The sequence below is a fragment of the Arvicanthis niloticus genome, chromosome 1, assembly GCF_011762505.2.
Source record: "Arvicanthis niloticus isolate mArvNil1 chromosome 1, mArvNil1.pat.X, whole genome shotgun sequence".
Taxonomy (NCBI): Eukaryota; Metazoa; Chordata; class Mammalia; order Rodentia; family Muridae; genus Arvicanthis; species Arvicanthis niloticus.
The window spans coordinates 76,835,046-76,850,771 of NC_047658.1; the positions used below are offsets into that span (position 1 = coordinate 76,835,046).

General features: G+C 50.5%; 1 protein-coding gene across 6 annotated transcripts in view; it reads left to right on the top strand.

Moving 5' to 3' along the window:
• Positions 1-15,726, top strand: part of Tub (TUB bipartite transcription factor) — an 84,903-nt gene that overhangs the window by 59,842 nt on the left and 9,335 nt on the right. For 3 of the 6 annotated variants that reach the window (XM_076940542.1, XM_034514418.2, XM_076940543.1), the window contains 4 exons: positions 11,668-11,719; positions 12,052-12,214; positions 13,792-13,935; positions 15,146-15,313. In XM_076940542.1, coding sequence (XP_076796657.1) covers positions 11,668-11,719; positions 12,052-12,214; positions 13,792-13,935; positions 15,146-15,313 — 527 coding nt within the window. Of the gene's footprint in view, positions 1-2,129; positions 2,389-11,667; positions 11,720-12,051; positions 12,215-13,791; positions 13,936-15,145; positions 15,314-15,726 lie in introns of those variants that run through there. The other 3 variants (XM_034514409.2, XM_076940557.1, XM_076940546.1) reach the window with 3 other exon arrangements.

Below are 15,726 nucleotides of genomic sequence, written 5' to 3' on the forward strand. Positions count from 1 at the left end.
TAGGTACACACACACTCATACGTGCACTGGCAGTCTTCCTGGCTCTTCTGAATCCCACATGCACACACAGCCCATGCAGAAAGAGAAGCCACAGAAAGCGTCTCATTTCTGCACCTCACTCTTCCCCCAGATCTTGCTCCCTTAGGACAGAGCCAGGAGTGTCTGTTTAATAGATTCAATTACTTCAGGCTCCAGAGACCTTCCAACTTAATTCTGATTGCATTAAGGTGTCAGATAATTTGGAAAGAAAGGGGAAAAGACAGCCTCAACGTCTTGACAGGGAAGTCTTCCAGACGCTTGTCATCCTACAGAGGTAGATAACAAATAATTATAACTTTGGCAGAGGTGGTATGGACAACAGGGAGTTCAGGGGTCAACGCCTCTCACACACCTTTTATGCAGGTCTCTGGCCTAAAGGAGAGCAGCCTCTGGGGGAGTAGCTTTGCTGCTGTGCTCTGGCTGCCAGGGAAGGAGGGACCAACTATCCTTAATCTGCTGTTCTGAAGTCCAGGCAGCAGCTTTGCACTGCACCCTACTCTCGGGTAATTTTCTTTTTCTGAAGGTCCTATGTGACCATAATAGCCCTTGAGAGGTTGATAAATAATCAAAGTTAACAGTGCTTGGGGAGCTAAGCTAGACAGAGAAGGATTTAAGAGTGAACACATGCATATCGCAGAGGGTGAAGAGTGTGGACTGGGAACTAGTAAGTGAATGCTGGCTTCACCAAGGACTACCTGTGCAGCCTTGAGCAGTATGCTTGTCTTCTCTGTGCTTCAGTTCCTCTGCTGAAAAAAAAAAATAGTGCAGTTCCTAGGCCAGTGGTTATTTAAATCTCACCTAACAAAGCCCCAACTTCTGATAACTCACCAAGCAGTCCTTTCATCATCATTATTGTATTTGTAGTTTATGGGGCAGACAAGACTGGGAAGCTGGAATAATCCCCAGGACAGTAAGATGGGACCCACCCTAAGCATGAGGGTCATTACCACACTCCTCCCAGTCCTGCCAGAATCTCTCTCCATGGAGGCTTTTCTGGCTCTCTCGTGCTGCTGAGCCTGAGGTACACTTGAGGAGTGTATAAGGTCTGTGTTCATCAGTAGTCCCTTCCCTGATCCCCATCATGAGGTTCAGGCTGGCCTCTCAGCCGCCTACATTGCTGGGTACCCGGCCTCTCCCCGCTTCCAGCTAGCCCTATTATGGATCTTCCACCCTTCCTTCCCCTGCCGGTTATTAAGTGTGGGCCCTAGGCATAGCCAGGACCTCAACAGCATTCAAGGTGTTAAGGGGACCCCCCCCCCTTTTTTTTTTTTTGAGACAGGGTTTCTGTGTAGCTCTGGCTATCCTGAAACTCACTCTGTAGACTAGGCTGGCCTCGAACTCAGAAATCCACCTGCCTCTGCCTCCCAAGTGCTGGGATTAAAGGCGTGTGCCACCACTGCAGGGCGAGGTTAAGGGGATCTTTCTTGAGATTTTGGTGCCCTCTAAAAGGGCTTTGAGGGATAGGAGATCCTGGTTCAACTTCAGCTCCGACATTTCCTTGCTGCTTGACCTTAGGTCAAGCATTTCTCAGACTTCATTCTCTGGGAAATACAGACAAAATATTTGCTTCTCAAAGCTGTTGTGCCCACTAATGCTCCAACTTTCTAAGGGCCTGGTGTGCAACAGTAAGCAGAACTCTTCCCTTGGTTGTGGAAGCATAGACAGGAAGTGTCAGGTCCAAAAGAATGACCCAGGCAGAGGAAACACGCTTACTAAACTATAGATCAGAAGGTTCGGGAGGCAGGCACTTGAAATGGGAAATTGAAAAGGAATCAGGGACTCAGTCAGTATTCAGACCAGAGGTTTCCTGAGTTGAGTTCAGGGTAAATCTGAGAAAGTCAAGGATTGAAGGATAGCCGAGGTCCTAGAGGGAGAAACTGAGGCTAGGTGACAGCATCCTTCCTGCAGAGAATGGGCATCCCTCGAAGTCTGCATCCACGGACCGGGGTGGGTCTCCGTCGGGGCGGGGCCAGGGGCGGAGCGGCGGCTGCCACGCTAGGCTCAGCCTGGGGCGCCAGACCCGGCGCCTGCGGTGCGGACTGCTTCTCCCGCCTCCAGCGCGCTCCAGCCCGCGCGCTCCCGCGGCCCCGCGCACTCCCGCCGCTTCTCCCTCCGCGCTGCACCGCGCAGACAACCGCTCTGGGAGCCTGCGGCCGGGGCCCTGGCGTGCAGAGAGGGCCTCGGCGGGGCCCAGCGGTCGGGCCCGGGAGGATGCGGCCCGGGGCGGCCCGAGAGTTGAGCAGGGTCCCCGCGCCAGCCCCGAGCGGTCCCGGCTGCCGGAGCCGCAGCCGCCGCCCCGCCCCCGGGAGACATGACTTCCAAGCCGCATTCCGACTGGATTCCCTACAGGTACGCGGGCCCGGCTTCCCGGGCTCCGGGCACGGTCAACCCCCCCCCCCCCCCCATTCAAACGCTGAGGGCAGAGGGAGGGCAGGAGCGCGTGGCTAGGGCACCCACCACTCCCCAAGTCGGGATGCAGCGTCCGTCGGGGCCATCTGGCCTGGAGGGAGGGTACTGCTCCCTCCGTATCCTTTCCAACACCGGGAGCACGGGTTGGAGGTGCCGGGCGTTTCCATCCCAACTTTGAGGGCCTCGAAGCCACCTGCCCTATTCCACCCGCCTCTACATCCAAAGGTTCTGAAAAGATCTCTAGGCTTGTTGAGTCGGGTGGCACATGGAGAAAGGAACTGCTGTGAGCCAGCTGCTTCCTAGGCCCAGCACCCAGGACATGCGTCTGGATAGCTTGTGCGCACACATCCCTGCATCTTCACGCTTGCACACACAGAGCATCTGCACGCTGGGTCAAATATGCCCCTGCTGTTCAATTCTTATCCCCAAAACATGGATTCGTTGAGACAGTTAGAACCCAGGCCACATGGCAGCTTACATGTACCCATATATCTCAGTAGACCTTAATTTGGGGCTTGCACAGGTGCATACCTTCAAATCTGTGCATATAGGAATACACCATATTACCTACTCATAAGTACTATTCAGTACCTTTCAGAGATTCAGTAGTAACCTTCTTGTTAGCAGGATTAGCTCACAATACAGAGAATTGCTCTAACACGCTCATGTGCACTCAGGAGCACTGACCCACCTCCTGTTTCTGGATACTTGGTTGAGCTGACCTAAGAGAGGCTCAGGTTTTCTTGTGTGAGTGGTGGGGGAGGGGTGGTCTCTAGCCTCACACAGGTGCAGGCCTTTCTCCATCCACTCTACTCAATTCTATTACCAGGGAAAAGAGCTCATTGCCATAGCAGCGCCGTATCCGTGGCCACTCATTGGCTCTCTAGTTGCCAGGGGCTACAGGCTGTCTCTAAAGCCTCCTGAAGAGGCATGTGTGTAAAAAGGGTGCTGGACTGCTAAGACCCACTTTTTATTGCTGACCCAGGTGCATATTCGTTGGGTTGCAGAATCAGACACTCAGGACCCACGTAGCCTAGGCAAGGATGCTGAGTCCAGTCACTGAAGCAAAGTGATTCTGACAGAGCCCTTCCAAAGAGTCTGGCCAGATAGAACCCCAATTAGAAACCAGTTCGGACTGCCTGAAGCTTGTTAAACAGCTGGTCTTTCTACCAACAGGAACCTGTCATAGGCCTGGGAATTCAGGGATTTTCTTGAGAATAATTACTGCCTCTGAGCTCAGCTTCTGTGGGGGCTTTTTGAGTTATTTTCTGTCTTCCACCAACACACACACAGACACATGTAGACAGAGAGTCATACACAGGCTCCTGCAGACATGTGAGCCCACACCACATGGATAAGAGAGAAAACCCCCGGCCCTGGGTTGTACTAACTCAAAAGACTATGTGCCCTTGACATATATCCAGGATGGGGGTGCACACAGTGTTGGGGCCATTCTGGTATTTTCTTGATTCATGTGCAGCCCTACAGAGTATCTCTGATCATTAGTCTGGCAGCAAGGTGAAAGGCAGTGCCTATGATCTGAACAGACAACAGTGCTGTGGAAGCATCTACAGGGGATCAGCTGTTGGGTACTGGTCAGCCACAGGCTACACCATGACTGTGGCAATAACGCCATGCTTAGATTTTGCAAAATGGAAGTCTTGGCCGGTTACGATTCAAGACTGATTCTACCAGGGACCTAAGGACTGAAGCAACTTGCAAAGCTTGTAGAGAAAAAAAAAATCTACCTGAAGATAAGGAGGGTTTATTCTGCTCCTAGGAAAAGAGACCTCTGAAAGGTAGGATTATCTCTGAGAAATCTGTTGCAAGTGCCCCGGGCATTAGTATCCTGAAATGGGTGATTGGCACTCAACCCAGCCCAAGCCTAACCACCCCCCATTCTCCCTCCCACACTCAGCTGAGAGCAAAGAATCCTGCCACCCTGGAAGCCTAGCCCTGAAAGCAGCTTGGCACCCTGTGGCCCACCCTGCTTCCTTTCTCCATTCCTGTCACCTCCCTTCTTGTTCTGTACAGTGGGGAGGGTGGGTATCAGCTGGGGGTGGGCTATCATCAGAAGGCTCCTCCTTGCCCTGTTCAGTCATTCTGGGCATGTACAGAGCCTGGAAAAGCACTGGGTTTGGGAATAGACTTCCTAGTGAGGAAGACCTGTCCTGTGAGACGATGCAAATGACCCTTCTTCAAATTACTAGGCTGTTGATTGCAGGCAAAGCCACAGGTCTGTCTGGTGGCAGAAAACTGGGACAGAAGACAAAGCATATTCTCTTGGCAGCTGGGCAGTGGGCAGCATGCATACACGTGCTTTGACTAGCATGAGGTTTCCCTGATGCCACAGCACACCAGACTGGAATGTGGCGTATGGGGGAGAGAGACTGACATGTTAGCTCTTCTGAAAGTCTTCTCCCCCCTCTCCCCCTCCCACCCCTCATGGTTGCATCCTGAATTCCCTGGGCTCAGCTCATTTTCCTCAAAGCAGTGATAGTTGGTGCTAATCTTCTTAGGGGTAATTTTGGCTCAGTTTCTAATGATCATGGATTAAGCTCACATTCTGACTTAAAAGGGAGCCATTCCATTAATAAAGATCAACAACTAGGGTCATTTTTCCTCCATTTCTCTTCACCTGTATTCTTGAAGAGTATTAGACACCTGTAATGTATGACTCTGTGGCTTTTTATAAGTTGTAGGTGGATAGAATTCCAAGGAAGGACTGTAGCTTCAGGCATGTCATAGGCCTGTGCAGTTGGTGGTTGTTTGTGTGTGTGTGTGTGTGTGTGTGTGCGTGCGTGTTCGTGTGCCTGTGCCTGTGCCTGTGCCTGTGTAAGTTTATGTGTACCATGTGCATTCAGGAGTTCATGGAAGCCAGTAGACCGCATGAGATCCCATGGAACTGGAGTTACAGGCAGTTGTAAATTGCCATGTGGGTGCTGGGAACTGAACTCAGGTTCTCTGCCAGAGCAGTAAGCACTTTTAAATGCAGAGCCTTCCCTTGAGATCCATCTTCAGTGTTCTTGCCTGCAGTGCCCAGGGTTTCCTCCACCAAATCATGAACTCCTTGGGAGCGGGAACCTCTTGTGACATCCAACAGAGCATCCAGCACCACCCAGCATGGAGGAAATGCTGCCTCTCTAGATCCAAGTGCTGTCAAACTTGAAACAACTTCTAGGGATTCCTCAGCTTCCTGGTCCCATCACAGTGAGGCCTCCTGAACCCCTGAAAGGTACAGCTCCAGTCATAGAGAATCTCAGGCTGCATGGCCCTCACAGGCCCTCACAATTTCTTTTTTCTACTATGTATGTATGTATGTATTGTTTGTATATATGTTTATATGTATGTTTGTATGTATGTATATATGTATGTCTATATGTATGTTCGTATATATGTTTATATGTATGTTTGTATGTATTTCTGTTTATATGTGTGTATGTATGTATGTTTGTATGTGTGTATGTATGTATATATGTGTTTGTATGTGTGTATGTATGTATATATGTATGTCTGTCTGTATGTTTGTATGTGTGTATGTATGTATATATGTATGTCTGTCTGTATGTTTGTATGTGTGTATGTATGTATATATGTATGTCTGTCTGTATGTTTGTATGTGTGTATGTATATATGTATGTCTGTCTGTATGTTTGTATGTGTGTATGTATATATGTATGTCTGTCTGTATGTTTGTATGTGTGTATGTATATATGTATGTCTGTATGTATGTTTGTATGTGTGTATGTATGTATATATGTATGTCTGTATGTATGTTTGTATGTGTGTATGTATGTACTTCTGCCAAACATCTTCCATCAGCCAGTTGTGAATGGAAGGCTCTTCCTTGGGTTGAGTCTAAGCAACTCTCTGGGTTTCCTGTCCTTTTGGATCTCATTAGACCCCCTCCCCTCACACCTTCAGTTCTGCTGCCAGGCTTAGCCTCAGGTGCCTCTTTTTGACAATCTCAAGCGATTCCTTCTTGAAACTACAGTTTTTTATTCTTTGATGATTACCACCTGTGGTTACAAAAAGTCATTTGCATGGCCGATTATTAGAGGACCCCATGGTGCTTGCTTAAAAGAACAAAATTGTTTCTGGAGCATGGCTCCCACCCCTCCCCACCCCAGTATTTCTGAATTACCAAGCCAAGGCCAAGGCCTCCAGCAGCTTTAATTCACCTAGTGTGTTTGGGAACCCCTGGCCGGAAAGGAGATGGCTCATCCTCAGAGGTGAGAGCTCCTCTCCACTTACGGAACTGCCCCCGTTTCCAACCATGTGCCAGGCAGCTGCTAGTTAGTGGGAGCCATGGATATGGACGTCTCTCATTCACGCATTAAGCACAGACTTGCAGCCTCGTACTCCGGGTTGCTTGTCCTTAGAGCCCATTGCTCTGGTTCTTAGGTTTAGAGCAGCCTCTGCTGTGACTGAGGAAAGGATGATGTAGATAGAAAGGGTTTACAGGTTGTAAAGTAGACTTGGATACAGATGGCTGAGTCTTGTCTCTACATTGCTTTGTGCCCTGTGCCCTGTGGCCTGTGCCTCTGGTCATAAGGGTGGATTAGCTGGAGCTTACAAAGTGGAAAGAAGAATATAGAGAAGGACAGAAACAGGTTTCCTAATAATAGTGGTCATACTGGGCTTTCCCAGCCCACTAAGTCCCTAGACTGATCCCTCCAGGGTATAAGTGGCTGTAGATAGCTTGATTCTATGGGTGTTGAAGTTGCCACCTTTTTGACCCTGGGTAGAGCAGCCAAACTGGGGGATTCTGAAGACTAGAGCCATGACTGGAACATTCTTTGGTCTTCTAGGTCTGGCTGCCAGTAGGAGGTGACCATAATGAAGGAGCCACCAGGGTCAGCTGGGAGACCCATCCATCAGTGTCCTGTCTCCATCTGAGCCTCCTGGCGGGGCTGCAGCTGGCAGCCTGGGCTTGGCAGTGATTCCATAATTGGAACCAGTGTCATTAAAAAGCCATTAATGTCTCCTTGAATGGTTATCATTTAGTGCAGGCTAGAATGGTGCCCATCAGAGAGGCAGGCCTGGGAGCTGTTGGGAGAAAGACAAACCCCAGGAGTGGTGCTGCAGTGGAGCCAGAGAGGCAGGGCTAGATGGGTGGGGGCAGGGAGGGAGCTTCGGTTCTGCTCCCCCTGAGACAACCGTCATTATTGTCACTGTTCCTCAGTACAAGCTGCTGTGCTGGGGATTCTTTTGTTATTCACCAGGGAGCGTGTCTCTGCCCAGATGCTTTGTCCTTACTAGAATACCCTTCCAGTACAAGCTTGTCACTGCTCTGTGATTGTGATCTTCCCAGTATCCTCACAGCTCTCCTAGAAACCTGGCTTTCTCTGTGTTATGTGGATGGGTTATTATAGGACCTCCTCTAAGCTCCTTACTGGACCTAGATGGAACCACTCCTCACTCACACCCCTGCAGTGTACCATTCCTCGTGAACATACCTGACACTGAGTGAAGTGGTGGGTGGCTCTCTGGGCCCTTCCGTATAGCTGTGACTTCTAGACTCTCTCAGACACTGTTCCCCCGTGCTCACCTTTCTCTGAAAGCCACAGTTAAGTTCCTGCTTACAGATGTGAGGCAAAAGAACACCAACCCAAATCATGGCCAAATTAGTTAAAGCAAGCTTTATTCATGTGCATGGGCTGTCTCTCCCTAAGGCAGGGTTCAAGAGACCCGCACTGGATGTAGAGAAAATAAGGTTTTTATAGCTAAGGAGTAGGGAGTTGCCAAATGGGGAATGTTGGTAGGCAAGGAAGTGAGGAATCAGAAGCAAAACATAAGCATAAGCAGGTGTTGGAACAGCCTTCTGTGACAAAGGCATGGTTGGTTGCAAGGTGGTAGTGATGAGGTGGTTATAACAAGCCCTTGAAACAAGGGCATTTGTAGTTAAAGTTACAGGCAGGGGTAGGGGGCATAGCCCAATCCTTGAGAAACAGATTTCATCATAAACAGGAATGAACCTAGTTTGTCTTTAATGGTTTGTCAGCCCAAGATGGAGGCAGGCTGGTTTATTACTACTTGTATCTTAGTATCTGCTAACCAATGGTACTAAACCGTGTGGCTCAGTGTCCCTTTTTCCAACCAGGAAATGTGGAGATAGTGGGAGAGGAAGGACTGTGCTCATGGAAAACAGCCTCTGACCCCAGACACAACTGTATGGAAACTCCAGGGCTGTGTGACAGTTCCTGTGACAGGGCAGCACCTCCCAGTGTGGCACCAGGCAGCGAGGCCACCACTTCCAGAAACATCTTTTGTTACCAAGCTGCCCTAGGAGCCTCTCTTCCAGGAGATGGCTTTGCTGGTGTGTATCTAGAAGTCTCTAGAAATTTTCAGTGGCACCGAGGAAGGCATATTCTTTGTTATGCTTAGCCGAGACCAGTACCTGGAGTGATACCAGGTGGTTGCCTCTGTCCCCAGCACTGCGCTTGGAAAGACTGTAGCCTGTGAGATACTAGTAAGAGGTAAATATCCTCTCCCATTGACAGAGCGGAACGCTGACCTGTGGAGATCACACAGGGACTTCTGATGCCAGGTTACCAGCATACAGATGCAAGGATCAGAGGCTACCAGGCCCAACCAGAACATCTCTGGATTTCAGACCCTTCAGCTCCTGCCAACAGGAATCACTGGATAGAGCGAGTACTTTTCACCCACTTTCTAGAAGCAGCAAGCGTGTGCCGCTGGGGACCTTGGTGGTCAGTGAGGCTTGGGTATCAGTTGCCGAGAGTGCTCTGTCCTTGTGTCACTGATGTAAGTAGTAGAGTGGTGGCAACTGTGCTCTCCCAGGTCTCTTGAGGCTGTTGGTATCTTGATTTCCTGACGCCTCTGCTCTTTCTAGAGACCTAAGATACTTTTAGGTCTCTAGAGGTGCCACACAGGGTCAGTGTGCCTTCCATGGCAGGATGTCCATCAGTTCAGGCACAGCAAAGTTTTAGGCAGCTTGTTGAGGCCTTGGGTCCAGGCAATGCATCTGTGAGCCCCGGATGCAGCTGTGCTCTTGGGAAGGCAGGCTGTCTGGGAAAGACTGGGGCTTAGAGGCTTGTCTTTGAGCTCTTCTCTCCTGTCTTCTAGCAGCTGAGGGTTTGGTAAATGAGGCCATTTTGCATGTAGTCCTACATCACAATTGGGGCTCCTCACAGATCAATCCAGGGGTGCTAAGAGAAGGCCTTCTACCCAGGTGTCATGTATTTGGGAGAACCATCAGGTAAAATGGTGCATAGAAGTCCTGGGTGATCAGGAAGGCAAGTGGCAGTGGGTGACTAGCTCTGCAAGTAATTTAAGTAATTTAAGCTGTCAGAAGGCAAGCAGGGCTTCACCTCATTTTTGGAGCGATTTTGATCTTGTCTTTTGCCATCTGTTTTAGTTAGGGTTTCCATTTCTGTGAAGAAACACCATGACCAAGGCAACTCTTATAAAGGACAGCATTGCTGGGCAGTGGTGGCACACACCTTTAATCCCAGCACTTGGGAGGCAGAGGCAGGTGGATTTCTGAGTTCAAGGCCAGCCTGGTCTACAGAGTGAGTTCCAGGACAGCCCCAAGGCTATACAGAGAAACCCTGTCTCGAAAAACCAAAAAACCAAAAAAAAAAAAAAAAAAAAAAAAAAAAAAAAAAAAAAAAAAGGACAGCATTTAACTGTGGCTGGCTTACAGATTCAGAGGTTCAGTCCAGTATTATCAAGGCAGGAAACATGCTAGCATCCTGGCAGGCATGGCGCTGGAGTAACTTAGAGTTCTACATCTTGTTCAGAAGGCAATGAGGAGAAGACTATCTTCAGACAGCTCGGAAGAGGGTCTCAAAGCCCACCTCCACAGTGACACACTTCCTCCAACAAGCCCACACCTACTCCAACAAGATCACACCTCCTAACAGTGCCACTTTCTGGGCCAAGGATATTCAAACCACTACACACATCAAGCATATTCAAGCCATCCACATATATACCATACTCATCTTTATACAAGCAAGCCTACTTCTTAACACAAGTATCTGCACGCTCTTGTGCACATACATGGAAGCTATTCTTACACTTCCTTACACCCACCCCCAAACCCTATACACTTGTGCCGACTTGAGTTTGTCCCCGCCTGCTGGGTCTGGTTCAGCTAGTCTTCAGCATATAACTATGAGAAGCAGCCTGGGGCTTCTGGAAGTCTGAACCTCAGGTTTCACCACCATCCCTGGCAACATCCTGAGTTGGCATTTCATAGGATTTGGGCTTTAAACTGTTACATAGTCTGTGTTCTTTAAGAGGCAGGGGCAGCATGTGTCAAAAGAGGCTGCCTGACGTAGGACTGGTGGGACTCAAAGATCTGATGCCCTCGGTCCAACCTCTGCTGTGCCAGTGGCCAGGCAAGGGCCAATAGTCATCTTCTGGGCTGTGCATTGCCTCTGCCCTACAGTTATTCCTACCTAGCCCTGGCCTTGTCCTGGGGAAACTGGTTGGCATTTTAGCCTCTACAAATGAGGGTGCTATGTCCTCTTTAGGGGAGCAAGGGCTGTGTCAGTACATCCCCCAATTTTGCCTGGGAGCCAGGAATTTAGGATAGGAAGATGGTTTGCCCCAGAGGACCCAGCTTTTTCCAAAAAGGATGGAAAGGTGGAAGAATCAGATGAGATGACAGTGTGAACTGTCAGAAACAAGTCCTAGCATGAAGGTCAACCTTCTTGGGATGGGCTAGTAGTGACTGACGGCCCTGCTTAGGCTCCTCTGGTTGTCACGTAGGCCTGGCCCTGCTAAGGGAACTGAAGGGGTTTCATCCTGTTCTTAACCAGGGCCAGGCTAGTTAAGAAGTAATGGAGGAGGAGAAGCTTCTAACAGGGCAGAAAGATGGCTTGGCTCTTTTGTTTTGTTTTGTTTAAGACTGGGTCTCACACAGCCCAGGCTGACCTTGAGCTCCTGTGCTCCCTAGGGCTGGGATTATAGGAGTGATGCACCACACCCAGTCTTGAAGGCTTTGCTTTGTTTGTGCTGGGGATCAGACCAGGGCCTTCTGCACACTAGACAAGGGCTCTACCACTGAATGACACCCCTCCCTTCTTGTCTTGAATTAGCTCCTAGATGTCAGCCTCCATTTTTTTTCTCCCTTTACCTCATGAATTCACTGGGAACTGTGATAGAGTTTGAAAGCCAGGGCTGGGTTCTGGACCACCTCCTGGATCCTCCCTGGGCAGCCCTGAATACTTTGTTCTCCCTCTGCAGTGTCCTAGATGATGAGGGCAGCAACCTGAGGCAGCAGAAGCTCGACAGGCAGGTAAGTGAGGCTGGGGCTGATGGGAAGGCAGAATCTCAGCTGGGGTGTTGAGGAGCAGTGAGTCCCTCTTCCTTGGATGACCCTGTCTGATGAGGTAGAGAATGAACCCTCTTCTCCTTTACGTGGTCTGTATTTATATTAACCCTACCCCAGTCCTTGCCTCTTCTGCCAGGCTGGCAGCTAGTCAGAAGATGCCAGTAACATGAGTCCTGACCCAGACAGGGCTCAAGACCCTAATAAACTCCTGGAACCCAGCCAGGTGATCAGGGTGCTCCTTTTGGCGCCACTGTAGTGGGCCAGTCCACCTGTATGCCTACCCTGTGCCTCTGTAGCGGGCCCTGTTGGAGCAGAAGCAGAAGAAGAAGCGCCAAGAGCCCCTGATGGTACAGGCCAATGCAGATGGGAGGCCCCGGAGTCGGCGTGCCCGGCAGTCAGAGGAGCAAGCCCCCCTGGTGGAGTCCTACCTCAGCAGCAGTGGCAGCACCAGCTACCAAGGTATATTCTGTCTCTGTCCCAGAGACAGCCAGCTTAGGGAATTCCCTGCTTGGGGTACCATATCCTGGGGTCGGGATGCTAGGGGGCTGGGGGACTGAGGGACTTATCCTGTAGGATTTGCCCAGGCTGAGCGTTGTACCTGATTCAGGCTGAGTGAGGCAGCCAGAGAGACATCGTTAGCCTTGGAGTCCTGTTTATATTCATACTGCGCCTCCTGAGCCAGGTGGTTACAGTGATGGATCAGGAGTTCCATGGTCCAGGTCTCTGATCTGACGCATGTCCCTGAGATCCTGCACCCACTAGCATTCTCTACTGAGAGGATTTCTTTTCCCGTCTTCCTGCCTTTCATTGCTTAGGAGCTCCTGGGTCACCTGCCTCTTCCTCTCTGACCTCTTGCATACTCAGTATGTCTAGCTTCTGACCTGTAGGTCGCTGTTTCTGGCCGAGGACTCCTTTACTTATCCTTACACTTACTTACACTTAGTTTTCAGCAGAGGCCAGTCTGTAGAAATTCATCTACCCAGGTGCAAAAGCCTGGGTGCCACAAGACTTGTGAGAGAGAAGGCAGGAGATAGGCAATAGATGGTTTTTGCTGCCCTCTGCAGGCTCTTGGTGTTAATGCAGGGGCTCCCAGAATAAGGGCGTGACATCAGAACTGACACTCCCTGGAGTTGTTTGACCTGTTGTCAAGCTCATCTGTGATACACAACCATGAATCTCCTGTGGCTGTGGATGCTGAGTGCATCCAGGTGTGGTCTCCGTTCCTATGGAGCTTCTGGTCTAGGTGGGAGAGAATCTCAGCAGGTGGTTACAATTATAAACAGGCAGTGTGAGGAGAGCAGGGTCCTGGTTCTCATGGAGCTCCCAGGAAATCCAAAGTAAGAATCAGTTAGATGGAAAAGTAGTAGTGTAGGCGAGGACCCTGTAACATGAAAGGAATGTGGTTCATACAGGGCATTAGGCCAGCCTGGCACAGGTGGAAGCATGCTGGGTGGCAGAGTGTGGTGAGGTTGAGGAAGGAGATGGGGAAGCCTGCCAGGAGGGAGACTGCTGGTCTTACGAGCTTTCAGAAACCGTTCATAGATTTTGAGCAGACTGGGGTCTTACTGTGTGGAGAACATGGAGGGCACCAGCTGTGCCTTTCCTAAACTTTGCTGTTGGTATACTAACTCTGTGTTTAACAGAGGCTCTCCTCCCTCAGGATGGATCCCATGAGCTCAGCACCCAAGGCCCCAGCAGGCTTTCTGGAGTGCCTGGCTTGGCTGTAGTCTCTCTCAGAATATGCAGGCTTCGTGTCCTTCCCACCCTCCATGGCACATCCTCACCACGCACACACGCACGCACGCACCGTATGTGCCCAGGCTCAGAGCAGTTGGCAGAACCCAGAGCTTTGGTTCCTAGATGTCAACTCTAGTGTAGTGAGCAGAGGGCCCACCCTTGACCGTTGTCTGGTTGAGATGACCAGGTTGATGTGGGTGAAGAGCCATACAAGGGCTGAGGTGGGAACCATGGTCAAGTGGGAGCTCTCATCTCACCCAACACCCGTTCTTTTCTTTCTTGGGTTCTCTCCTGAGCAGTTCAGGAGGCCGACTCGATTGCCAGTGTACAGCTGGGAGCCACCCACCCACCAGCACCGGCCTCAGGCAAGAAAACCAAGGGAGCAGCTGCGTCCGGGGGCCAGGGTGGGGCCCCTAGGAAGGAGAAGAAGGGAAAGCATAAAGGTTAGTCTGATTTCTGCTCACACCTCTCAGAGGCCTGACCTCACTACGGAGGGTGGGGAGGGGCAGAGCTTATCCTCCTGACTTCAAGGCTGTATAGTGTGAGCAGTCTCATTGAATGTGACCTCAGGGTGCCCATCAGTGGGCACCTTGTCTAGTTTGTGAGTACCTTGGCTAGTTTGTGGATGTGGACGCCCTCGCTAAACTGCCAGGAAGTAAAATATAGCTAAGTATAGCTCAGAACCACCAATTTCCTCCCAGCCTGCCCCAGCCTGACCTCCATCCATCCGTCTTGAGCTGGGACTCTCCCTTTGGCAGATGCTTCCTGCTTCCTAGCAGTTGCTGCCAGCTCTACTTTATCATGTAGATGGCTCCCAACTTCCTTCTCTGTCCCCAGGACTCTCAGACCCACAGACCAGTTGCTTCCCTCTGCTCCTCAGTTTAACAGATCCCAGAGATCAATGACAGTGACGGTGACCACTTCCCCAAGTCCTGTTTCCTGGCTGCTCTTTCTTCAGTCCTTGTTCATAGCCATTGGTTTCTAGGCTACTGTGTCACAGTTGGACAGTGGGGTGTTGGGATTCCTGGGCTTTGGGGCTGGCTATAATACTAAGTGAAGCTCAACCAAGAGGAGAGGCTGCCACCTATGGGCGAGGCCTTGTTTCTGCTACTAAAGCTGTGTTCCCTTGGGCAGGAACTGGAAAGAAGTCAGGCTCTGTAAGAGGATGACAGGGCACATGGGATGGGAGACCATGTGCTCGGGAAGGTGACCATGTGTGGATCACAGTCTTTGAGGGAGGGCCCTATTTTTAATGATGTGAGTGTACTGCACGCGTGTGAGTGTGTAAAGAGAACACCAGTATGTGTAATGTGTAATTGGCTGTGTCCAGGAAGGACTGCTGCCTTCAACTATGGTTTGGATTGGTCTTGTTTTCTGTGTTGTTCTTTCTACTGGGCCGTTGATTTTGTAGACAGTTGCTGTCTGTCTTAAGGATGTGGAGTATTTCAAACCAACCCCTGCCAGTTATCCGGGGGGAAAGAACAGAAGAAACGAAGCCCGTGTCCTTTTACAATTTACCTATTATTAACAGAATGACAGCAGTCATTAGTTTTTACAGAGGGTCCTGCCATCCATCCCTTCCCCTTCATGGTCACCTGAGAATCCAGGCTTTCTTCTCCCTCTGGATGTAACTCAGGAGTATCTGGCCTGCAGGCACCAGCGGGCCAGCAACTCTGGCAGAAGACAAGTCTGAGGCTCAAGGCCCAGTGCAGATCCTGACTGTGGGACAGTCAGACCACGACAAGGATGCGGGGGAGACAGCAGCCGGTGGGGCCACACAGCCCAGCGGGCAGGACCTCCGTGCCACGATGCAGAGGAAGGGTGAGCCCCATGGGGGCCCAGCTGGGACCAAAGCTCAGTCCCAGGTTCTTTTCTCCAGGAACATAGCCTCCTTATGTTTGGTCCAGCCCTTTCCTGGATTTGGGGGAGGAGCATTCTTGGAATCAGATGAGAAATTTAGGGCCAGGGCCTCTGATAAGGCCAACTCAAGAGAAAGAAGATGAACTGGGGTAGCCTGCCAGCAGCCTAGCCTGTCTGTAGCTCCCATGAGGGCCAGGTTTACACATAGATTTCTTTTTCCTTTGAAAGAAGCTGTCCATTTGTCTGATGGGAAGCAGGGCAGGTCTTCCTGGAAACCCACTGCCCGATTTCTCTGTCATGAACCCTAACCCTAGGGAATCCTGGGTGTAGTCTTGCAGATCCACGTCCATTATAAGGAACCTACTGAAAGACTG